The 24,227-nt window shown below is 53.3% G+C and overlaps 5 protein-coding genes across 5 annotated transcripts; 4 read left to right on the plus strand and 1 right to left on the minus strand.

Annotated features, from left to right (window-relative positions):
- Window positions 1-2,264: 2,264 nt before the first annotated feature.
- On the plus strand, window positions 2,265-4,279 carry LRP88_02848 (bifunctional aminopeptidase/epoxide hydrolase; the record flags this gene model as incomplete). The annotated part of the gene is made up of 5 exons (XM_083239486.1): window positions 2,265-3,063; window positions 3,117-3,252; window positions 3,302-3,408; window positions 3,458-3,852; window positions 3,902-4,279. 5 exons carry the CDS (start codon window positions 2,265-2,267, stop codon window positions 4,277-4,279), a joined length of 1,815 nt encoding a protein of 604 aa, XP_083104616.1.
- Window positions 4,280-5,110: 831 nt separating this feature from the next.
- LRP88_02849 (CST complex subunit Ten1) lies at window positions 5,111-5,599 on the plus strand (the record flags this gene model as incomplete). Its single annotated transcript, XM_083239487.1, has 2 exons — window positions 5,111-5,199; window positions 5,293-5,599. 2 exons carry the CDS (start codon window positions 5,111-5,113, stop codon window positions 5,597-5,599), a joined length of 396 nt encoding a protein of 131 aa, XP_083104617.1.
- A 3,952-nt stretch (window positions 5,600-9,551) lies between these two features.
- LRP88_02850 (kinesin-3 motor protein uncA) lies at window positions 9,552-14,937 on the plus strand (the record flags this gene model as incomplete). The annotated part of the gene is made up of 2 exons (XM_083239488.1): window positions 9,552-9,615; window positions 9,671-14,937. 2 exons carry the CDS (start codon window positions 9,552-9,554, stop codon window positions 14,935-14,937), a joined length of 5,331 nt encoding a protein of 1,776 aa, XP_083104618.1.
- Window positions 14,938-20,745: 5,808 nt separating this feature from the next.
- Window positions 20,746-22,121, plus strand: LRP88_02851 (S-adenosyl-L-methionine-dependent methyltransferase; the record flags this gene model as incomplete). The annotated part of the gene is made up of 6 exons (XM_083239489.1): window positions 20,746-20,841; window positions 20,946-20,962; window positions 21,021-21,100; window positions 21,154-21,421; window positions 21,473-21,935; window positions 21,993-22,121. The coding sequence occupies 6 exons, from the start codon at window positions 20,746-20,748 to the stop codon at window positions 22,119-22,121; spliced, it is 1,053 nt and encodes a 350-aa protein (XP_083104619.1).
- A 401-nt stretch (window positions 22,122-22,522) lies between these two features.
- On the minus strand, window positions 22,523-23,263 carry LRP88_02852 (RmlC-like cupin domain-containing protein; the record flags this gene model as incomplete). The annotated part of the gene is made up of 1 exon (XM_083239490.1): window positions 22,523-23,263. One exon carries the CDS (start codon window positions 23,261-23,263, stop codon window positions 22,523-22,525), a length of 741 nt encoding a protein of 246 aa, XP_083104620.1.
- Window positions 23,264-24,227: the final 964 nt, after the last annotated feature.

A 24,227-nucleotide genomic window follows, 5' to 3' on the forward strand; every position in this document is an offset into this window, starting at 1 on the left:
TTCTCTGTTGAGCGTTTCGGCAGCAACAATGATGCATGGCATTATGGCACACCATCTTTACCTACCGCGAGCTAGAGGAGTTCGGACGAGAACACGTGCTGGCCAAGACTACAACCGGATAGCTCCCAGAGAGTCTGCACACCTATGTAACAGCCCTACAAGACCGAGACCAACAAACACACCAATCCGTTGACGAGTTAGGGCCTAGCTTGCCACTAATTAACTGCATGCACGCATCTGATACCTCGGCTTCAAATAGATAGCGGCCATGCTTGGCTTGGAGGTTTCAACCAATTTAGCAGTTAATCCGGGTGTTAAGGTAGGCATAGAGTCTAAAAGATGGACCAGCAGTTGACAATGGTAGAGCGACGGTCAAAGGGAACCTAGCAATGCATCTCAAAAGGAGTGCGATCGGCATCTCCGTCCACGGCAAACCCGAGCATCCAGGACGCAGATCCAAAACCAATGACTCGACTGTTGTGAGAGCAGTCTTGGTCATGAATCTGTTGTCGTCGCACATTTGTTAGGCTCAGTGCTGATCGATGGATGACTTGCCCATCCCCGGGAGTATGGCTTGGCAGCCCGAACTTGGACTCTTGCCAGGGTTGTCTCTCGTCAAGCCGGTTGTGTTCCGGTCGGGATATAGGCAAGGGCTGAAATATCTCGTGGGATTTTCCTTATATCACTCGCATCTTATGGGCAGGGGGTTCCTGGTAGGAGTCGAGGCCTTCTTCGCCTTGCGGCCCCTGCGTTAGCACCAACGGCCGGGAATCCCCACTACCAACTCGCACCGTCGCCACCGTAGGCCCGGCCCAAGCTCGCTTGCGCTGGGATGGTTTCGTGGGGTGATATTGTTGCCTCACCATGCCCTGTCCCGCAGTTGTGTAAAGAAGCCAGGCCCAGGGAGCCTGCCCGTGGTCAACACCAACAGTATGGCATCTTTGTAATCGTGAGGTCTAAACAGGATACATGTCCGCATCGCACGGCTAGGGAGCCGGTCGGGATTCGGCCGCCATGGAGAGGTAGAGCTCTAAAAAAACGTGCGGGGTTGAAACGACGTTTCATCAAGATCTCGGTGTCTTTCAACGTTGAGTATAGAGGGAAACCCCTTCATCTCGGGGTTGACTTGACTCGTAGGTCTTGGTCCTGTTGGCTGTACCGGGCAATCTCCACAAGTCCAAAGGATCCTGCGCGAACAGAAAACCGGAACATATCACCAGTTCCATTCCGGAGATATAGGTAAGCATGGTGGACTTAAGCGAATTGCTTGCGCGCGCAAGACGGAAGAAGTCATCTGCAAGCTCTTTAGCTGGAGAAACATTACACCTGACGGCAAGTAATGAGCACCGGTAATCTGGTTCTCCTACGTTCAATCGTTTCGAGCGTCATCTGTGGGTATCTTCATCGGATGTTAGGTTTGCCGTTGGGTCAAGACACGAATTGAGGGCCTGCTTCCGCTCCCTGCTCAGTTGTGCCAAGACATTTGACGAAGTCCAAAGATAGTGCGGTCCCGGGGAGACGGGGATAACCTTCGGTGGTTCCTTGACCAGGGATATTTGACCGTGATCTTCGGTGAGAATCATGGAAAAGTAAGCAAAGATAGCAGACGGCGACAATATGCCCGTCGTGGAAAGAAACGGGAAAACAATAAGAACAAGGTTTGGGGCTGACGCGAGATTGCCATCTTGGACAGGCGACTAGACTCATTAATGAGTGGTGGCACAGCTCCGGAGAAACAAAGGTCGTTGTTAATCTTCAAGTCCGTCCTGCCTAGCTTTTGATCCCCTTGTGGTTGCGAATTGAGCCGTCTATATTTGGCCATGAAGTTCGTCGAGGCGGAGAAACATCTTCCCACGTGGTTCCAGAAGCCCTAGCAAGGACAAACCAGCAGGGTTAAAGTCATATGAGTGTTGGTTCAACATCAGTCGCCTTCCAAAAATGGCATCGCGATATGGACGTAAGTAAACAAAAATACCACGAAGATGCCACAATTTGTGGTTGATGATGAATCTTCAGGAAGGTAAGTAAGTTGGTTTAGGCAGGTGGTGGACAATATGGCACGTGACTCACCGAAAGAGGCATCTCAATGGCTGCCGAGATCCGCGACAAACCCGCACTCATGACGTGAGCCGCCAAATACCGCCGTGCCATTGGATCAAGAGAGCCTCATGTCGTGGCTCTCGTTCCTCAAGAAGCCGGCCTTTCTGCGAAGTTCGCAAGTAACACTCACTCACAACCTCAGACGAACATTTGCAACTGTCAACATGGCGACCCGAGATCCCAGCACCTTGTCCAACTATGGCGCTTGGCGGACGCGCCATACCACGGCCAACTTCAAGATTGACTTTGAGGATAAGTGCCTCAAGGGATCTGTCACTCTTCAGCTGGAATCTCAAACCGACAAGGAGAGCAAGGAGATTATCCTCGACTCTAGGTTCGTTGATATCTCCACTGTTCGCATCAACTCGGCCGAGTCCAAGTGGGAGTTGAAGGACTTCTCGGCACCTCTCGGTGCCCCTCTTCACATCTCAGTGCCTGAAGGTGCGGCCAAGGGCGAGGTCATTGACCTTGCCATTGACCTCCAGACGACTAGCAAGTGCACTGCTCTGCAGTGGCTCACTCCCGCTCAGACCTCGAACAAGAAGCACCCGTACATGTTCTCCCAATGCCAGGCTATCAACGCTCGTTCCATCTTCCCCTGCCAGGACACCCCTGACGTCAAGTCTACCTTTACCTTCAAGCTCACCTCGCCCTTGCCGGTTGTTGCGAGCGGTGTCCCTGTTGGGGACCACGAGGCGACGCCTGGCAAGGAGAAGCTTTACGAGTTCGAGCAAAAGGTTCCCATCCCCTCTTATCTCTTTGCCGTAGCCTCTGGAGATATTGCGACTGCATCCATTGGCCCTCGCAGCGTCGTGGCCACGGGTCCCAATGAGCTGGCGGAATGCAAATGGGAGCTTGAGCGGGATATGGAGAAGTTCATGGAAGTCGCAGAGAAGCTTGTTTTCCCCTACAAGTGGGGGGCCTACAACGTCCTTGTCTTGCCTCCAAGCTTCCCTTACGGAGGTATGCTTGTTTTATCAGGGCGAGAGTCGAGACGATACTTACAGAAACGTTAGGCATGGAGAACCCCATCTACACCTTTGCCACCCCTACAATTATCAGCGGCGACCGCCAGAACGTGGATGTCATTGCTCATGAGCTGAGCCATAGCTGGAGTGGCAACCTGGTTTCCAATGCGAGCTGGGAACACTTGTGAGTCCGGATGTTCCAGAACCGGGTTTACGATACTTACTCTCCCCAGCTGGTTGAACGAGGGATGGACCATGTATCTCGAGCGTCGCATTCAGGCTGCTATCCATGGTGAACCGGAGTTCCACTTCTCTGCCATCATCGGCTGGAAGGCCCTCGGTAGGTAACATCACACCAACACTGTGATACAAGACTTACCGTTGCATAGAGGATGCCGTGGAGCTTTTCGGCAAGGATCACGAATACACAAAGCTCATCATCAAGCACGAGGGCCTTGACCCTGAGGATGTCTACAGCACCGTTGCGTACGAGAAGGGCTTCCACTTCGTCTACTACCTTGAGCGCCTGGTTGGTCGCGAGAACTTTGACAAGTTCATCCCGCACTACTTTACCAAGTGGTCTGGGAAATCTCTCGACTCGTTCGAGTTCAAGCAGACCTTCCTTGACTTCTTTAACGGTCTCGGCGATGAGGAGATTTCCAAGAAGATCGCCGAGATTGACTGGGATGACAAATTTTACACGCCTGGACTTCCCCCGAAGCCTGATTTCGACACCAGCCTGGCAAACATGTGCTACGAATTGGCAAACAAGTGGAAAGATGCCGTATGTCCAATCTTTGTGGACCGGGATTGGTTTGCTAATGTTTCACTAGGGTTTTGAGCCCAGCATCAAGGATGTGGCGGACTTCACTGCAAACCAGAAGCTCGTCTTCTTGGCCGAGGTGCAGCAGTTTGGCGCCCTCAGCCCAGAGCGAGCCCAGCTCATGGGCAAGACCTATGACTTCCTCTCGTCAAAGAACGTCGAGATCCTGTCAGCTTACTATCTGATCGCTCTCAAGGCCCAGGACTCGGCCATTTACCAAGACGCTGCCGATCTGCTCGGGCGGGTCGGTCGCATGAAGTTTGTGCGCCCTCTGTTCCGTGCGCTGAACAAGGTGGACCGACAGCTGGCATTGGACACTTTTGAGAAGAACAAGGACTTTTACCATCCTATTTGCAAGGGAATGGTGGAGAAGGATCTTGGCCTTTAGACGAACCACGGTGTGCCGAGGCATGCATCAGGCTGCAGATGGATGTCTTGATGCGAGATAGCATACCGTAGAGGAAAAGCAACCAATGTTTTTACTCCAACCAACTTGAGCTCTCCATGACTTGTCCCCACGTTTGGTCTTCAGCCCTGACAAACTTCTCGACTGAGTCGACATTGTCTGCTCCAAAGTTGCCATACAGGTGAGGAAATCCGTCCTCCCACTTGATAGATCCAGTGAATTGTTCAAAGCCCAGCTTGACTATCCACAGTGATGATGCTTTGTTGAAAAACAAGTTGGCGGTTTTGGGCACCTTGACAATTAGCACATTGGAGTCAATAATCACAAAAAAGACTCACCTGTGTAGATGTACTTAGATGAATGAAACCATCGTTTCTATCAAGCTCCGACAAGGGATGCTCCTTTGGAAACGGCTCTGCGGGAGCCTCTGGAACGATCTTGTAGATGTACTTTGGAGGAACTTCGGCTGTCATTTTCACGATGTTTTGATGATTGTGCTGAAAGGCTACAAGTGAGCGATGATGCGATGGAGTGGTGTTTAGGGTACATAGGCCGAGTGCGAGTCCACACAGTGTCTTCTTGGCTTCCCCACTGAAAATCTGTGGCTTGTCCAAGCTACGCACTGTGCTTCTAGTGCCCCCTCCGTCCTCCTTGCACGTGAAGCTGGACATGTGTGAACTGCATCCTCAACCTCTTGTGTCCTCGATGCTACCTCCTGCATATCAAAAACCTGCGTGAATTTCTCTTACGCTGCAGCGATACCGCATCTTTCGGGCCTCAAAAGCTGGGAGGAGAATCCCAGTGGCATCGGGAATGTCGCGGGGCCCAGTTCCGTCTCAGCTTCATTTGCTGTCAAACCTACCAGCTCTGTCTATTGGTGACAAGGTCAGGTTTCTTGGATGGTATGACCAACAGAGCTCACTGGCCTTCCTATTCATTCATTAGCCTCTGCTCCCACACTCTCTACGATGCTTGACACCCACTAACGCTGATAGTGTCATCTCGTACTCAACGTCGTCAGCCTGTCTCTCCCTGGCTCACCTCTACCCGAGAGACACCAATGTCACCGCCCTTGTGGATGTCAGCATGCTGCTTGAGACGCTCACCTCCGAGCAGACACGTGTCGGCGAGTACCTCAACATCATAGGCTATATCACGGCCAAGAAGGTACTCCGTGATGTGAAGCTGTCGTCTCGAGAAGAAGTGCAAGTGTCTGTACAAGCTATCGCACTTTGGTCAACTGGTTCGATGGATTTGCAAAAGTACGAAAGGATCCTTGACCCCCCCAAGTCTGGAGGTTGAGGTATGTGCTGGGCCACATGATGTCGACGGTCGAATCATGGCCGATGGACTGCCTGCCGCAGCTCATTTCTTCGATCTCTTGCTGCAACCAGAAACCTGGGCATTCACCTCGCAAACATCCGGAGTCCAGCAGTGAATGAGGTCGGCCGGAGTCATGTCCGCCAGTGTGCGGCGTGCCCCAGCCGTGCGGTCAACCACAGGAACTTGCAGCTTGCAATCCAATTGGAACACGAAGCTGGCCGGAACCCGGATTAGGCATCTCCACTACTGCGCTCTGGCGCAGTTAGGCGACCTTACCTGCACTACATGCCTGGGGCAGGTGCAATTTGGGCAGTGTTCAGACTCATCTGGACTCGGTTGGGCTGGAATGGTGCCAGCTGGCGCCGTGTCTTTGGATGGCACGACGGCCAAGTATGACACCTGCTTAACTCGCATCAATTGGGTATCTCAACCTCCCCATGCCTCTCTCGGACACCTGATTAACAAGGAATTCTCCACCATAGATGCGCAAGCTTGCGCTCTGTCTGCCTCACCGCAGGCTTCACATCCCATTATGAGTCGCCTCGCGGACCTTCCTGACCCGGTGTAACGGCTTACACCTGTTGTTCGACTTGCAGATAGCCGCCTTTGAATGAATACCAGACCCGTCTCTACACCAGCTGAAGAGCATTGTGGTCATCACCGCCATGTCATGTTCGAGTACTGTCCTCGCCAAGTCAACGACGATCGCGGTGGCGTCGATGAGCGTCCCTGGGAGCCCCTCTGGAAACGATGATGGGCTGGTGCAACGGTCGCTTTAGTGGCTTTTCTGGATTCTGCTGGACTTTGGCGGCCGCCTGTCGATCCCATAGATCCTTTGATTTTCGACAAATATCATCGATTTGTTCCTGGCAATGATGTCAACATACCGAGGACAAGACCACTCATGTCAAAGATAGATCACCAACATCTGTCAGGCAAGAGCCGGGGGTGGTGATGAGGAAACCATCCTCTCCCTAGGTCGATACATGAGCACAGAAATTACCAGGGCTCCCTCGAGATCGAGATACCTCCAACGTATAAGGGCGGACCGTGGCCTGGGGACCCAGGTAGTATTGGAGCTCTTGGGTGATGACCCTTCTATGAATATCCTGGTGTGGGATCCAGTACTTGTTCATGGAGGATGCCATTGTTCGACGTGGTCGTACAAGCGACTAGCGATGAGTTTACGGAATATCGAGACAAGCTGGGGAGGTGAAGGGGGATATAGGCCGGGCTGAGCCGGGGTATTTATTCAGGTATAGCCTGGGGGCAGGCTATGTTCGACGATGTGCCTGACGAGTGACGGGTGCATTCATGCTAATGTATGCGAACCCAAGGTATGTCGGTTGGTCCTGGCCGTCGCTCAGTGTGACAGGCAGGGCTCACCGCTCTGCAGGCTGATATTCCAAAGCAAAGCCACTCTGGAACCGATTCAAGGGGCATCTGCACTACAATTCGCCGCACATGTTTCGCCCGTTCCATGTCTCCGGAGATATTATGGAAGGAAAACCCCTGCGATACGCCGTGAGAAATGGTGCGCGGTGGAAAAGTGAGGCGAACGGTGTGGTCGGTCATTGGTGTGCGGCGTCCAGCGTCCGCCCTGCCAGCGTGGCAAATGCCAAATGAGGTGCATTTGGTGCCAATAATACCCGTTAAACGGAAACCGAACAGGCCTTGGCCCGTCGACTATCTATCTTGACGCCGAAACGGGCGCATTGAGGTGCAGACGACGACGGGAGACGACGTCTGCCAAGGCCCTGTCCGGGGTCTAAGATGGGATTGTTGAGACTCCGCCTGACAAGCACGCGAATGCCAGAGGCGGGAGTTCGTTTGAACGAACCTGGATCTGCGCTTAGCACGCGATCAAGCTTTGAGCTAGTATTGCAGCCGCAAGGCTCATTGGGCTAGACAAGCGCCAGGTGCATCCGTCGATCTGGGGTCACGGCACGTATCGCCTCATCTCTTGGATGTTCTGCGCGCAATGTCGATCTTGTAAGCGACCAAGGATCCCCTTACTTTCCCTGAACCTGTCAAACTTTGGGACTCTGTCGTATTTACTAACACTAACCGAATATATCCGTAGAGTCCGAAGGAGAACTCCAGGGCGGTTCGTGAGTGTCACCTCGAGAGGAGCGGGGAGGAGCTTGTCCTTGTCGCCGTGGTGTTATAATCTGCCCCGAGCCCGAGGCAACCGGCTTGTCTGGTAATCATTGGTGCTATAATGCTCACGCTAATAGGACTACGAAACAGCCCTGACCGAGCAACTGTATCAGACTGGTTCGACTCGTTGAGGACAGAGTTTTGGTGATGGAGCCCTGCCGCCCTGGACTGACACTGAATCCCTGAGCTCGGAGAGGGTCCCGCGAGCCCGTTCTGTACGAGCAAGTGAAGTAGCAAGTTCGCCTACACCGGAGTCCGCACATCTCTGATGTCGCTGTAGCCAGATTCGCGACAGTCGTCTACCCGGCGGCTCCACGTGCGGGTGCCTGCGATTCTTAATGACTGCACAGAACGGGGTCCTCCAAACGCCGCTTAAAGAGAGGACTTGCCCCCCGAGGCAAGGAACGCAAATTCTCAGCTTGAGTGTTGGAGTGGTGGGCATTGGTCTTGGCCTTCGCATTGGTTCAGAATGCTCATCTCTTTTACTCCAAAGTCCTACTTCGCGAGGCGAAGGGATCTTGGTCCATGTGGCAATGTTTTCAGTCACCATCCACCAACCAAGCAATCGCCACTGCAAAGAGTCCCCCCTTCGACTTACTTCTGAGACGCTGTCGTTGCTTCTTTTTCATACGTGTGTACATCCGGAATGCCCCGAAATGATGTCTTGTCCGTGTTACGGCTTCCCCAACTTGAATGATGTGCGCCTGTTTCTTGTGGTAGAGACAACCAATATGTTTTTTACCTTTGTTACTGGGCAACTGCTTCATGGGACAAAGCCAAGGGATCATCGGAAATCAAAAACTCGAGGGTTTCGAGACATTGGTCCATGTCCCAGCTCGCTTTGTCTGCCCTGCGAGTGCATACCCGTGATCCACAACCGTGCGCCAGAGCGGAAGTCAGAGCGGGAGCTGAAGCTAGTGTGTTAGAGTTTCAAATTGCATGTGTGTAAATATGGAAGAGGATTCTGGAGAGGCTAAAAGAATGCCATGTTGGACCAACTCTTGCCATCATCACCTGTCTCGATGTCAATTACGTCCAAAACAACGAGACACTCATTGGATATCACGACAATGGCTGACGGCTAATAGCCGGCTGATTGAGTCGGCAGCGCACGCAAGCTTCCTGCACGTGAACTCCCGAAGCCACTACCACCCCAGGTCCCCTTTCAAGCATCTCATGTCAGCTGCCCAATCAGAAGCACGGGACCTGGATCAAGTGCAGTGCAGTGCAGCGCGACCGCGTCCTCACTAACCTGGAACCTTCCCTGCGAAATTTGTTGACAAGCAACCACCGCCTGCGCCAGACAACGGCCTCCCACAGACTCTCGTTGGCCTTGTTCCCCAGGCTGACGACGACAATCTCGCACATCGCGACCTGCATCAACGGCGAGCTCTTGCCTGGACGGCAAAGATCGCAATCCTCCCGAAGCCTCTTCCCCAACGTGCGCCGCCGCCAAAGGGCGACACAGTGTCGTCATTTCTGGATACCCCCCCGAGAGCCCGAGCTCGCTAAGGAGACGGTTGACCCGCCATTTGCCATCCCCTACCTGCGAAATTATACCGACACCGACGAGACGATGCGCTGAGCTGCGGCCTTGGATGGATACCACGCCCACACGTCGCATGCCGCTTTACTTGTAGAGACGATACATATTTATCTTGTGCACTCGCACCGGCGCAGCTTGATTTCGACCAAGCCCCGCGCATTCCTCAACCACCAAGTCCTTGTCTAGAGGGGGACCGCCTTGGGTCCCCTGGACAATTCCGCAGCCATGGCGCCCGCCGGAGGAGGAAACATCAAGGTGGTGGTGAGATGCCGACCTTTCAACGGTAGAGGTAAGTCTTTTGGATGGGCTTGGACGCTGAAAGGGCGGTGCTGAACGGCATGCAGAAATCGATCGAGGTTCAAAATGTGTCATCGAAATGAAAGGGAACCAGACGGTTCTATCCGCCCCCGATGGACACCAAGGTAAGGGCGTCAAAGATACGGCGCCCAAGGCCTTCGCATTCGATCGATCATACTGGTCCTTTAACAAGAACGACCCCAATTACGCCGGCCAGTCTAATCTTTTCGATGATCTGGGACAGCCCCTGCTTGACAATGCCTTCCAAGGCTACAACAACTGTATCTTTGCATACGGTCAGACCGGTTCCGGAAAGTCGTACTCGATGATGGGATACGGCAAGGAGATCGGTATCATTCCCATGATTTGTCAGGACATGTTTAAGAGAATAGAGTCCATTCAAGCGGACGGGACGACGAAATGTACCGTCGAGGTCTCTTATCTGGAAATTTACAACGAGCGAGTCCGCGATCTGCTCAACCCATCGACCAAGGGTAACCTCAAAGTTCGAGAACACCCTTCTACCGGTCCTTACGTCGAAGATCTCGCCAAGCTCGCCGTAAAGGGGTTCCAGGAAATCGAGCACCTTATGGACGAAGGAAACAAAGCGCGAACCGTCGCCGCGACCAACATGAACGAAACATCCAGTCGAAGTCACGCTGTCTTTACCCTCATGTTGACGCAGAAGAAGTTCGATGTGGATACCAAGATGGAGATGGAAAAGGTGGCCAAGATCAGTCTGGTCGATCTGGCAGGTTCCGAACGAGCTACGTCGACTGGTGCAACGGGTGCTCGACTGAAGGAAGGTGCTGAAATCAACCGATCGCTATCGACGCTGGGTCGTGTCATCGCTGCCCTGGCCGATTTGTCTACGGGAGGGAAGAAGAAGAAGGGTGGTGGTCAAGTCCCATACCGAGACAGTGTCTTGACATGGTTGTTGAAGGACTCGCTAGGTGGAAACAGTATGACGGCTATGATTGCAGCCATCAGTCCTGCCGATATTAACTACGACGAAACCCTGAGTACACTGCGTTACGCCGATTCTGCCAAGCGCATCAAGAACCATGCAGTTGTCAACGAAGATGCCAATGCCCGCATGATACGAGAACTCAAGGAGGAATTGATGCTTTTGAGAAGCAAACTTGGTCATGGACCGGCCCCTGCTGGAGCTGCTTCTTCAGGACCCGCCGACCAAGTCTATGCTGAAGGCACGCCGCTCGAGAAGCAGATGGTCAGCATTACTGGCGCGGACGGTGTTGTGAAGACAGTTTCAAAGGCAGAGATCGCGGAGCAACTGAGCCAGAGTGAGAAGCTCCTCACGGATCTGAATCAGACATGGGAGGAGAAACTTCTCAAAACGGAGGAGATTCACAAGGAGCGTGAAGCTGCCCTGGAAGAACTCGGAATTAGCATTGAGAAGGGTTTTGTGGGCTTGCACACTCCCAAGAAGATGCCCCATCTTGTCAACTTGTCAGATGACCCCCTTCTCGCCGAGTGTCTCGTCTACAATCTCAAGCCCGGAATAACGACAGTGGGCAACGTCGACACCAATGCGGATCACCAAGCGAACATCCGACTCAACGGAAGCCGAATTCTGCACGACCACTGTACCTTTGACAACGCAGCCGATGGAACTGTGACTGTTATTCCGAGCGAAGGTGCTTCGGTCATGGTCAACGGAAAGCGTATCACGGAGCCTACACAACTTCACTCTGGATACCGTATCATTTTTGGCGATTTCCACATCTTCCGATTCAACCATCCCATGGAAGCGAGAGCAGAACGAGCTGAAGTGGAGAGGCCACAGAGCTTACTTCGTCATTCTATCACTGCAAGCCAGCTCCAGGCACTGGAGCGAAGTTCTCCTTCACCAAGCCCTCGTCCTGGTCACGAAAGATCTTTTAGTAGGGTATCTGAATTTGGCGATTCTCGACCGGACTCACCAGCTTTATCCCAGCGGAACGGCCGTGACTCGGACTGGTCCTTCGCCAGACGTGAAGCCGCCGGAGCGATTCTTGGAACTGATCAAAACTTTACCAGTCTCAACGACGAGGAACTGAACGCATTGTTCGAGGATGTGCAGAGGGCGAGGGCAGAGCGAGTGAACGGCCGTGATGATGGAGACGATTCGGAATCTTCTTATCCTATCCGCGACAAGTATTTGTCAAACGGTACCATGGACAACCTATCTCTGGACACAGCGTTGACGATGCCCTCAACACCGAAACAAGGCGAGCCAGATGAGAAGCTCAAAGAGGTTCGAGAAGAGCTGCAGAATCAACTGGAGAAGCAAAAGGAGGAATACCAAGATCAACTGAAGAATGCAGAAGCGGCGAACGTTGAGATTGAGGAGATCAAGAAAGAGAAGGTGAAGATGGAGGCAGCGCTGAAGGAGCTGAAGGAGGACATGCAGAAGCAGCTCAACCATCAACGGAAGCAGTTCGAGGAGAAGATCGAAAAGATGGACCCCCTGAAGATGCCAAAGAAGAGCCCGACTCTCTCTGAAGAGGAAATTGGGCTAGCGAAGCGTTCTGTCAAGGTCTGGAAAGGTCAGCACTATGTCAAGATGGCAGAGATGGTGCTGCAGAACGCCGCGATTCTCAAAGAAGCCCAGATCATGAGCCACGAACTCGATGAGAGCGTCGTCTTTCAGTTTGCTGTGGTCGACATTGGCCATGTCCTCTGCTCATCTTATGATATGGTCCTCAACGGCCTGACAGGCGAGGGTGACGACATTGCACTGGAACAGGCCCCCAAACCATGCATTGGCGTTCGAGTGGTCGATTTCAAGAACAGCGTGGTCCACCTATGGAGTCTCGAGAAACTGCATGATAGGGTGCGGCAGATGCGACAGATGCACCAGTACCTAGACCAGCCCGAATACGCGCAACACCTCAGCCTCGACAATCCGTTTGTGGAGACCTGCATGCCATCATACACTCTGGTGGGTGAAGTCGATGTGCCGTTGAAGGCTGTCTTCGAGTGCCGAGTCCAGGATTCGGTGCTCGATGTTCTGTCTCCTTACACATCTCATGTTGTTGGCATCATCAAGCTTTCTCTTGAGCCTTCACATGCGCGTGCGCCTACAAACACCCTCAAGTTCAACGTTGTCATGCATGAGCTCATCGGCTTCGCGGAGCGAGAAGGCACTGAGGTGCACGCCCAACTCTTCATCCCTGGCATCTCCGAGGAAGATGGTATCACCACAACCCAGATGATCAAGGACTTTGACGAGGGACCTATCCGTTTCGAGAGTGTCCATAGCATGAGCATTCCTCTCTTCGCATCCCATGATGTCACTTTGAGGGTTGCCATCTTCGCCAAGGTATCCACAATGCACTTGGACAAGCTCCTTAGTTGGGATGATATGAGGGATGCTGTGCCTGTGAGAGACGACATAACTAAAGCAACTCGCATCAACGAATCTCAGTTCTTCACCCAGGAGAAGCACGACCTGTTGTCCCGGGTCCAGATCATGGAGCTCAACGAGATGGGTGAGTATAGCGCAGTGGAAGTGACTCAGACGAACGAGTTGGATACCGGAACCTTCCAGCTACACCAGGGTCTGCAACGAAGGATTGGCATCAACATTTCCCACAGCTCTGGCGATGCCCTCCCATGGGGTGGCGTTACTTCTGTCCGCGTTGGAAGGATCCAGCTTGTTGACTCTGCCGGAAAGACGCCTGACATGGGCGCCAATGAGCCGGATATCCCTCTGAAGCTGTCGCAGAGCCCAATTTTCCGGGAGAATGCCAACGGCACCAAAAGCCTCACCATCTATGCCCAGTGGGATTCAAGTGTGCACAACTCATTGCTCCTTGATCGAGTGACTCAGGACAAGTATCGGGTGCAGATGACCATTTCATGGGAGATCAGCTCCGAGAAGCTGGCAGAGCCGATGAAGTTCTCGCAAAAGGTTTGTGTGCAAATTCTGTCGAGAACCTTTGTGCGCCAGACTTCCATGTTCTCGGCCCTGTGGCAGAATATTCGATTTGTGCGGTCCTCGACAGGTATCTTCACTCTCACCATGCGCCCTGCTCCGATCAAGAAGGTGGGTGACTTGTGGAGACTGAACAGCCAGCACGACTATGTCAAGGGAGAGGAGAACTTGACAAGCTGGACCCCTAGGGGCGTGTCCCTGGTGAGCGACTTCATCACAGCTCGCAGAAAGAAGAGGCGTGCCGCGGATATTGTTACCACTGAGACTATCCTCGCCAAACTTGGTTTTGATGGAACGAATGCGAAGCCCGAGCAAAAGGAACCCTCGCCCTCGCCCTCTCCTGAGCTCAAGCCAATTATCCCCAGCGATGACGACCTCCTCCATGATACACCTGAAACCTCTCCAGCTCCCTCGTTGCACGAAGAAGAGGTGCAGGAGGCGGCTCTCGATGAGGGAGAGCCTGAGGAGCCTAAAGAGCCCAAGGAAGAGGATGAACTCAAGGAGGGAGAGCCCAAGGAGGAAGAACCCAAGGATGGAAACCCCGATGATGAGGAGCCCAAGGACGGGGAATCCAAGGCTGAAAACGCAGAAGACACAACGCCAGAAGCCACAACAGAGGCGGATACGCCGATCAAGGTGGAAGAGCCACAACCCAAGCCAGAGTATGACGAGGAGCAGACGGATCTGCTGCAGAAATGCTTGAAGCTCTGGAAGAAATTCCCCGACCCCTTATCAAATCTCCTCAGCCCAGCAAACATAGCGCCACCAACAGATGGACTCATGACCAATGCGCCGTTGCAACCAACACTTGTCGCGACGGTCATCCGTGTTCCCAAGAACCCCAAGGTGCTGAAGGGTGGATACCTGTTGGTCCCCAACGGTGACTCGACGCGTTGGGTCAAGAGGTTTGTCGAGCTACGACGGCCATACCTTCACCTTCATTCGGCTGGTGATGGTGACGAGGTTGGGCTGGTAAGCTTGCGCAACTCTCGCATTGACAGTCAACCTGGAGTGCTTGCCCTACTCAACGGGTCCGATGACTACGACAATGCATCGGATCACAGCGGACAGACGGGTGGATCCGACTTTACCCCAGGGCATCGGCGAACTTCGTCGGGCCGTGTGATCTCTACCATCTGGACGGGAACGGGCGGGGGAGCCTCAAACGGGGGCCCTGGCCTACAGCGCCTTCCCGAACGGATGCAGTCGGCGGTGTTTGCCATATACGGGACGGACAACACATGGCTATTTGCAGCTCGGAGCGAACGGGACAAAATGGACTGGATTTTCCGGATCGACCAGACATACTTGTCGGGCAACGACAGCTTGTCAGGAAGCGGGATGGCCAGCCCGTATCCGGGAAGCGAATACTAGCTGGAAAGGAAGAAATGAAAAGGGGGAGAGGGGTTGAGAGAGTCTGAGGCGGAATCATGACGTGAAACGTTCTCACTTTGGGCATATAATTTTCTTTGTTACTTATTTGACGGTGAATTAGATGAGATGACTTATACCCCCGTAGGAGGAGGAGGGAAACGCAGATGATGTAGACTTTTTCAGCCAGAAAATTTGGATATATTTTAGACGAATACTGTAGCTCCGAGAGCTTTGCAGAGGCGGGACATGTAGGGAGAAATTGCTAGCTGGAAGGAGACCAGATAATGCAGGAAGAATGTTGACAATGCATGCTCTGTTGGTGACCAACAATCGAGACAAAGGCGCCTTGCTTGTCTCATAGTCTATCGCCGTGGCTGGCTGGATAGTCACGCAGCACTGTTGGTGGCTTCTAGAGGGTACTAATTGGGCAGATGATGGAGGAACTTGTGCTCCGTGGCTAGGGTTTATGTGTGGCAATGCTACACAACATTGCACCAGGGAAGGGAAGGGATGGGTTGAAAAAAACAAGATAAAAAGAAAGAGATGGCCTTTCCTTGGATATTTGTCTATACGGGGTGAAACATGCATGCCGCCGAGGTTTGAAATGCGCAAGCCACGCTGGGAGGGGTTGACGATGCAGGGCTGTGTACGCGGCGAGGAGTTGTGGACGGTGAGAGAATATATCGAGATGGATGCATATGATACATGATGCATAAAGTACAGTACATAGATAATCCCGCACTGATTCCACTAGGCTGCATCGGCAAGCTCAAATAGTGTGTGTTGTTATCTTGGGGTTCCTTTGAAGTTGCTCAGGATCCAGATGGATGGACGGAGGACCAACAACAACAGCCCGGGACGGGTAGCCGCAGGCAAAAGAAACGTCCCGTCCCTTGGAGAGGAAAAGGAGTAGGGGATAATCCCAGGAATCAGGTCCAGGAGCCACAGTCTTGACCAGCACCTCGGAATCTTGATAGAGTACTGTGGTATCTGTACGGGCTCGCTAATCCAAACTTACCTCGGCTTGGAAGCGCATCCCAGCATCAGGCCACTCTAATGTCCCCTGAATGGTTATGGGTCTTGCTCTGCTCTTCCCGAGATATCACGACTTTTCGCTCCTCGGGCTTTTTGACCAGCCGAGTCGCGTGCAAGGGGTGAAGCGCAAGAGAGAGAAAGTGGAGGACAAGATAGTACGTATTGCTACTACGTTGTAGCAGCTCTGTGGGCGACGACCAGGGATGCCCAAGCAGGCAGAGGGCACTCTGGTTCGGTCGGATATAAGGGCAGGGGACTAACAAGAAACATTTGTCGGTCAAGGCGGCTAACGGTTTATTATTAATTAAGTCAAGTCTTCCAACTTGGTTCTGAGCATGCTTTTTTACGTTGCATCGCTCTGGTTAGGGAGGTGGAGGGACCCAGCGGCGCGGACGGACTTGAATTCATGCAAAACGGAATATTCCATCCAGCGGCTCATTTCCATGAGACGAAGTTAAAAAAGCTCAGGGATGTGTGTGCGTGCGTGCGTGCTTTTGGTGTCTTTGAGACAAAAGCGGCACAGCACAAGCACAACTCAAACAAAGGACGCTAGGGAGGCATGAAGATCTCGCTCGAGATGGGAAACCCGAGAGGAACATGGGAAAGAAAATGATACGTCCTCGGCGTGGCTCCGAGACTGTCTATTCGCCCGCCGTCCAGCCGGCATCTGTGGCCAAGCAGAGAGGGAGAAGCCCCAGGCACCGTTTTACCTACTCATGCCCGGGTCGTGTTACAGGGTTTAGACGTGCTGTCACGACTCGTGTGGAAAATGATATGATGGATGGCGGGAGACCCAGATCATCGGAAGTGACAACCTTTACCGGATCACCGTCATGGGGGAGGGAGAAGCAAGTCAGCAAGCAAGGAGGCTCCCATTCGCATCCCAGCCACATAGACAAGCAACAACAAGAACCCTTACACTCAGGACCGAACAGCTCGAGTCAAGTACCTAGCCAGCCAGACCCAGGCTGGCGGGTCACACACCTCCACCCCTCTAGAGAGAAGCTAGGTTGCTCGTCCCGTCAGCCGTGACCCTTTCTTTCTGTGCCGCGGTCAAAGCCCGCAAGCGAAAACATGACACGGACGAATGATGGCCTTGCCAATATGCTATGCCCATGACCGAGGTCATCGCGGATAATTTATAATAACCGCCTGGGGGGGCCTTGAAGCAGGGGGAAAAAAATGGAGTGAGGTTTGCGAGAAGTGAGGGGAAGAAGCAGAGCCAAAGACGGAAAAAGCAACAAGGCCCAGGGTTTCTTCTGCTGGGCCGCCAAACAATACCCGCGACTACGGGACCCCTCCTTTTCTTCCCTTCCCTGGCCCTGGCCCATAGAGGCTGGAGCGCCGAGTGATCGGCAAGCCCCATCTCCTTGGGAACCTGTAGGCTGGTAGAGGCATCATTCTACCACGACATCGAGTTTTCGCGTTGGACCATACCGAGAGCGAGAGAGCCATTTAGCTGCTGCCTCAGGCCCAGTCTCGTGAGTCGGAGGTTTTAGTCAGAGAATAGACTAACTTAGCATGGGCAGACGTCGAGTTTAGAAGACGGGGGCATCTTTGGGGCCTGGGCTACTGTAGAGGCGCGGGACGGTGCGAGGGCCGGTAAAGCCAAAGCCAGTTCCGTTTCCAAGAAGTCGGAAACGGGGGGCAGGACCAAGATTCCACCTTGGTGATGACGAGCGACGGGAGAGAGATTGAGTTTGTGTTGTCTCAGACTCTAATCGAAGGCGTTTTTTTTTTTTTCTTTTTTTTTTTCCAGACAAGATGCGGTTTCTAGTCGATTCCCATACGTAGCGTATCGCGCAAGACTGCAAGAGCTGCGATTCCCATTTCCCATCTTGAGGCCCCCCATCGTCTTGAGGGGTTTGTCAATCATCCCGTCCACGCGCCGGCAGGCTAAGCTTCCTAGGCGAGTAGCGCGTGCCCTAGGCTAGACGGGATGGCTATCAGAGCAAGAGAAGCATGGGACGTTCCATTTAGACCGCATTTTCATTGCAACATTAGTGTTGCGATTCGGGCGGCGGTTCGCGGTGCTATGCAGTTAGTGCACGCACTCCAGTTCTATCTTATCGCGCAAGCGTCCAACGTGGAATGTGATGCCATCGTCTTTCGGAATATCGGGATTCAATAATCTGCCGTCCGCCATAGCGTTTCAACGGCCACGGGAACTTTTGCTCCATTCTGCCGGGGTGGTTAACAACGGTGGTCTGTCCATACTGCGGATATCTTTGCATCATCTCTGCAGAGGCGAATTTACAAGACCATCCCGTACCATGACATTACCTCCGCTCATGGCCGTGTGATTCTTTTTGTTTGTGTAAGACACGTTTCTTCTCCCCCTGGACGTTGAAATTGTTCGGTTACTAAGGCACGGCATTGCTTCTGGACGTCTTGCCATACTCGGCAGGTAGTTTGCAGGCTCATCTCGCGCCTTCCTTGATGCTTCCACTTCCAAGTCCACGTCCACTTGCACCTGCTATTCCTATTCCATTTCTATTCCCGTCTCGCTCTCGGCTCCCGTCCCGTCCAATCCATCCATCCATTCATGGGTAGGTAGTTTCTATCCCACCCCTTCTCTTGTCTCTTCTCTCCTCCCGTTTCTTTTCTTCCCCGGACATCATCGTCGTCAGAACCAACACCCAAGAGAACAAACAACACACCCGCTACGTCACCTCACGTCTCCCGGATCCGTCCTGTCGGTTCCCTCCCGTCCCTACAGGCTCCGTCGCAATCTCCCGCGATCCCCGTCGCTAGCCCGAGCTGGATACACTACAGTGCCTACACACACTGACATAGTAACTAGCCAGCTAGTTGTCAACTCGCCGGCCAGCCACACAGACGATCGGATAGCAACCAGCATCTCGTGTCAGTCAGTCCCCCGTCGCACAAACGCTCTCGCGGAGCACCGCGAACCCTTTCACAGATTTCCCCGGAGCACACGCCCAACGCCTCCGACGTTCCCACACCCCCGGGCCTCATTTTCCCCTTTCCCCCCAAAGGGCATTGTTCATTTCCAAGCCGCCGGGAACGTGGTCACTTTTCCCGACCCAGGCTCTCGGATCCTGGCCCCAGTCCACTGGGTTAGCCTACCCAGATTGTTGGGACCCCTTTGAACTTTACTCTGTGGGAGACAAGCGAACGGCGGTGGCCGACCCTGATGAGAGAGGTTCCTTATTCACGACGAGGGCTGGGATAGGACAGGCATCTGCGGATAAGGCCCGAGACCAAGACACTCAATTTATCCACAACTCGCTCTTACAGAGGTACAGGACGAGAGCCGGACGAGAGCCGGACGAGAGCCGGACGAGAGCCGGACGAAACCGCACCGACGACGCCTAGACTTGACTCGCTGTTCCTTTGGAAATTTGTTGCTCTGAAATTACGCACCTGCGCACACGGTGTTGTTGACGCCTTCTTTCGCTCGTTCGCTCGTGGACTGTTGCACTGCTGACGCGAGTTGCCAAGCTTGGGCCCGCGCTTCTGGGGCTAAGGAGCTGTGGGCGTCTGTGTGGTGGAGAGCCACAGAGGGAGGATTGCATCCCTTGCCCTGACTGACTTGCCTCGGGCTCTGCCTCCTCGCAGCTCATTCTGCACGTCTGCTTGGCCGAGATTGGTGCTTAGACCGTCCCGAGCTTTGCCTTTGGGTGTGGTGGTGTGCATGGGATTGCTGCTCGAGGGGGTCCCGGTATCACAACCACAACCCGACTGACTGGGTCGCCTCTTGTTCCGGTGCTCAAGACCGGGGGCGGTCGACGCCAAAAGACTGGAGATACGGGCGACCCTAGAAACGCCCACCACACCAACGCCAGCATCCGCGTCAGTTTGGTAGGGCTCGTGGCTTTGCTGGAGAGCCGAGAGCCAGATACCCGTCCCAAGCTGCTGGGTCCTTGGGTCCCTTTGGGTCTCATCCTAGCCCGCATCCACTCGACGAGTCTGGTCGCACCAGGTCTTTGGGTCATTCTGGTCTGGTTCTTGGTTCCCTTCTTCTGGTGCCTCCATCTCTCTTTACCTTGTCTTGCCTTGCCTTACCTACCTTAGCTGATGCCCCAGAGAGCGGGGATTCCATCCAAGCTTCTTGTCCTTCTCCATTTCCACCTCCAGCTTCTATTCCCAAATTAATTTCTCGCACCTCGGTCTGGTCCTGTCCCCTTGTCCTTTACTCCTGGACCTCGCCGGAATTTTGGCTCCTGACTGGTTTATTAGCCAAGTTGTCCCAAAGCGACTAAACCCTTTTGCCGTACTTTAAACCACCTCTTGTCTCTTGTTCTGACCCCCATTCCCCCCATCGCCCAGACCAGACCAGGCTCGCTCCGCAACACCATCACCACGAATACCCCCATAGCTGGGTGCACATCTCTGGCCTTTCTGGCCTCGTCCTCGCCACCACCTTCGGCATATGTCTCTAGCCCCGCTCACTGCGCCTGGCATTTGACCGTCACCAACATTTCTGATCTCGCTGCTTGTAGATCGTTGGATCCTCTGACCTTTTTCAACTAAGGCACTCCTTTTCCGCGCCGGGTCCTGAGTGTTGATCGCCACCGGCAGCCCCCAACGTTCTCCCTTGGACAGTTTCACCGGCTTCTCACCCACTCACGAAAACCGTTGGCCCGAGCTACTTGTATCCACCACATCCGTTTTGAGCTCCCCTGTGCTACCGTTGGATGGCACTGCTGGCCTTGTTGCTGCCATCTCTTTTGCTGGTGTAACTGCGTCTATTCCATTACAGTCGCGGTGATGCCTAGACGACCAGCTCAATCATCCAACCGCGAGAATATGCCTGCCTCATCTCCCTCCAGCTTCAACCATTTTCAATTCACTTTCAACTGCTCGGCCTCAAACTCGGGCAAAAATAGCTTTATCGAGCCTGATGTGTGTATTTTGGTTTTTCATTACCATGGCCCTTGGGAGTTTTATCCTTGCCCTTGAATTGTCTGAACTGGCCGTTGTGGATGTGCTGACATTTGTTCGTGTAGCCCGACGCACAGGATATGTAAGTCTCGGACACCAACCTGGCTTCATTGTCTAACCAGGCTGATCAGCATCCTCAGAGACTCTGAATCCCTGACCGACAGTGTACAAAATTTCCCAGAAGAATTTGGTCGTACATACCATGCTTACCGCGCTGGTTGTGAGTTCTAGCCTCTGTCCTGACCGGTTCCCTCGCTCACCATCCTGCTCTAGCTTACGCTTTCCCCAACGATCAGCTAGAGCGAGAGCGCCTAGACCTACAAAATGAAGCCTTGGTGAAGCTCTTTGGCGGGCGGCTGTTCTTTGCTCCTTTATCAAGGACGACTCCGCCTAGAAGTATGCTGGATATCGCTACAGGTACTGGTGACTGGGCTATCAAGATGGGGGATTTGTTTCCACAAACTGAGGTAGTTGCTACCGATCTCTCGCCTATTCAACCTCGAAACGTACCGCCAAACGTGAGCTTTTACGTTGAAGACTCGTATGTCTCCTTTACGACGGCCCTTTCCTAATGCTTACACCGGATTTCTAGTTCTGAGCCCTGGGATTACTCTCAGCCCTTCGATTACATCCATACCCGAGTCACTTCTGGTTGCTGGTCCAACTTCAAGGAACAGATAGCCGACCAAGCTTTCCAATCATTAACCCCTGGTGGCTGGTTCGAATCTCAGGAGTTTGATGCCACAGTCAACTGCGACGACAACACCCTCGATGCGAATGGCCACTTTGCCACATGGTTCCGGGAAATCAAAGAAGCCTCGGCTATAATAGGCCGGCCTGTTGACGTTGCTGAAAATGTTCGGGAAGCGTACGAGCGGGCCGGGTTTGTTGATGTGCAGGAGCGTGTCTTCAAGATGCCCATGAATGGCTGGCCCAAGGACGAGCGCCTCAAAGAGATAGGACGCATGTGGGAGAGGAACTTCTTGATGGGTCTTAGCGGGTTCTCTTTCACGCTTTTCAACCGCGTCTATCAGAGAACTCCTGCGCAGATCGAGGTGAGTTTGGTTCAAATGCGCCGACCTTTTCGGAGTCAACTAACCAAGCCGATGCAGGTGTCGCTCGTGGACGTACGCAGAGAACTCATCGACACACGAATACACGCCTGGATACCGATTCACGTCGTCATCGGCCGGAAGCCATTCCCGGGCGAGGGACCGATACCGCAGATGTCATTCTCATGAGACAGGAAACGGCCGGATTTGAATAGAACTTACTCGCCCACCCCAGCGAACGTAATGCATGCATCGATTGATGAAAGGGGAAGGAAAGGAGATATAGCCATTACGAAACGGGGCCGGCATGCCTCCCGAGGCAGAAACACAGGATGCATATGGCGCTCAGCAAGCCACCGATGGTTGATTTTGGAGATTCGTGTCCATGATACCCCCTGAGCGACAAACAAGTACACCATAACGTCGACATGACCTGCATGACTAGAAGATAGCATTGAGATTAATTATTGGTACAAATTTGTGGATGGACAGCCTCAGAACCAGCCTCCTCTTGTTCCGCACAGGTTGTTTCACGCACTTCCGACTGAACGGGGCTCGGCACCATGCCCACCAGGAACTATGATCTTGATCTAGGGGATGGATTCGGTTATTCTGGTACCTTCAGCTGAATCGACAGGCAACTCGGGGTCAGTCGAGTTCTGAGGTTTGTCATCAGACTTTCTGACAAGCCAATCTAGCTCCCGAGCTTGATCTTCTGGCAGCAGCCTATTTATGGCTTGCTTGGAAAGGAACTCATGGTCGCAGTACTCGAAACCCGGGACAACAGTCTCTGAAATGAGAAGGCCTTCTCCATGCTGCGTTTCACCAGCGGTCGCCTTGTTGGGCAGCAGATAGCTTGCCTTCCAGACGTCGCCCTCGACGACCCACTGGATGCGCTCCCCTTGCTCGACAGCATGACCGACGATAAAGGTCTCGACGCGGCCATCGGGGTGGATAAGGACATAGCGGCCACGGCCACGATGCAGAGTGTGGATGACGCGGCTGCGGTTTCGGTGGAAGTTCCCCTGAGGACGACAGGGGGTGAGGAGGTAGAAGATCGTGGTGGAGAGACGGCGGGTGTCGATGTCGAAGCCTTCACGAGGAGGACCAGCAAGGGCTGTCGTCTGAGCAGAGAGGGCTTCGGACGGATACGGCGAGGGAATAGTGGTGGGATCTTCGTCCGTTTGCTGGAAATACCCACCCTCCATGTGAGGAATCAGGGAGAGTGTGCGGATGAGGGCGCTGGTTCCGGGAGTCTCGGGCTCAGGGGAGCCGGTGAAGGAGGGCTTGAGAGCGCCCAGATCGGGCTCTTCAGGGATGTACTCTCCCATCTTGTCTGTGCTGTGATTTTGAAGAAGTAGAAACTGTTGAGGCGGAAGATAGTTGATCTCCTCTCATCACCTGGGAGAAAGCGAGTCCGGGACTTTTTTGTACATGTGCGAGTTGGTAAGCATCGGCTGCAAGAAAGTGGCACAGCTGCGACTTTGATCGTTATCTTTAGACCGTGAACCGAGCTGACGGGAGACGTAACGTCTTTGTAAGTCGCTGAGTAAAGGTGAAAGGCCGAAAGTAGACCGTGATGGAGGTGATGAGTGAGGATGGTGTAAGTTGGGGTTGTTTCACAGGTCTGACATGGAGTCAGAGTCACCGAGAAAAGCCCACAAAGACAAGCTGCCACAAGGAATGCTTTAGGAAGAAAACTGGATGGGTTTGTTTTGAAGTCGGAGTTGAAGCCATTGATATCTGATTGCTAGTCGGGTCTTGGCACTGGTCAACAGTGATAAGGAGACATCCATTGTCATGGTGGAGACCAGGATAGCACTGAGCATAGACATTAGGGGCACGATCTATTCATTACTGGATCTGTATTAATACCTAAGATGCTGCGTGATAAATGTTGACTGCATGTTGTGTATATGCTTTCACTGTTGCTTGAGGTGATGTTAGTCGTGACCCCGATAAACGGTTGTCGGAGAATAGGGAATTTGAGGCGCATGTGCCACTCTAGCCAAGCCCCTGAAACGGTCTGCCATGTACCTGTTCTACAGCGCAGCCTTACTCAAGTTTCAGGGGCCTCCTCGCTAACTCTCAGCGAACCTACGTCGCCCCGCAGTCGCCGAAACCGTCGGTGGGGGTTGGACCCATGACGCAACCAGCTCGAATCTGGTCTCGGCTGAAAAGCTGCCTGCACCACCAGACACGACAGACAAGCACCTCGTCTTTGTCGCCAACCCTTTGGCTCGATCATTGACCTTTGGCTGTATTCTAGGGGAGATACTTGAGCCCCATTCTCTG

Source organism: Fusarium phalaenopsidis (assembly GCF_050370095.1).
Source record: "Fusarium phalaenopsidis strain FUZ10S chromosome Unknown contig_32286, whole genome shotgun sequence".
NCBI lineage: Eukaryota > Fungi > Ascomycota > Sordariomycetes > Hypocreales > Nectriaceae > Fusarium > Fusarium phalaenopsidis.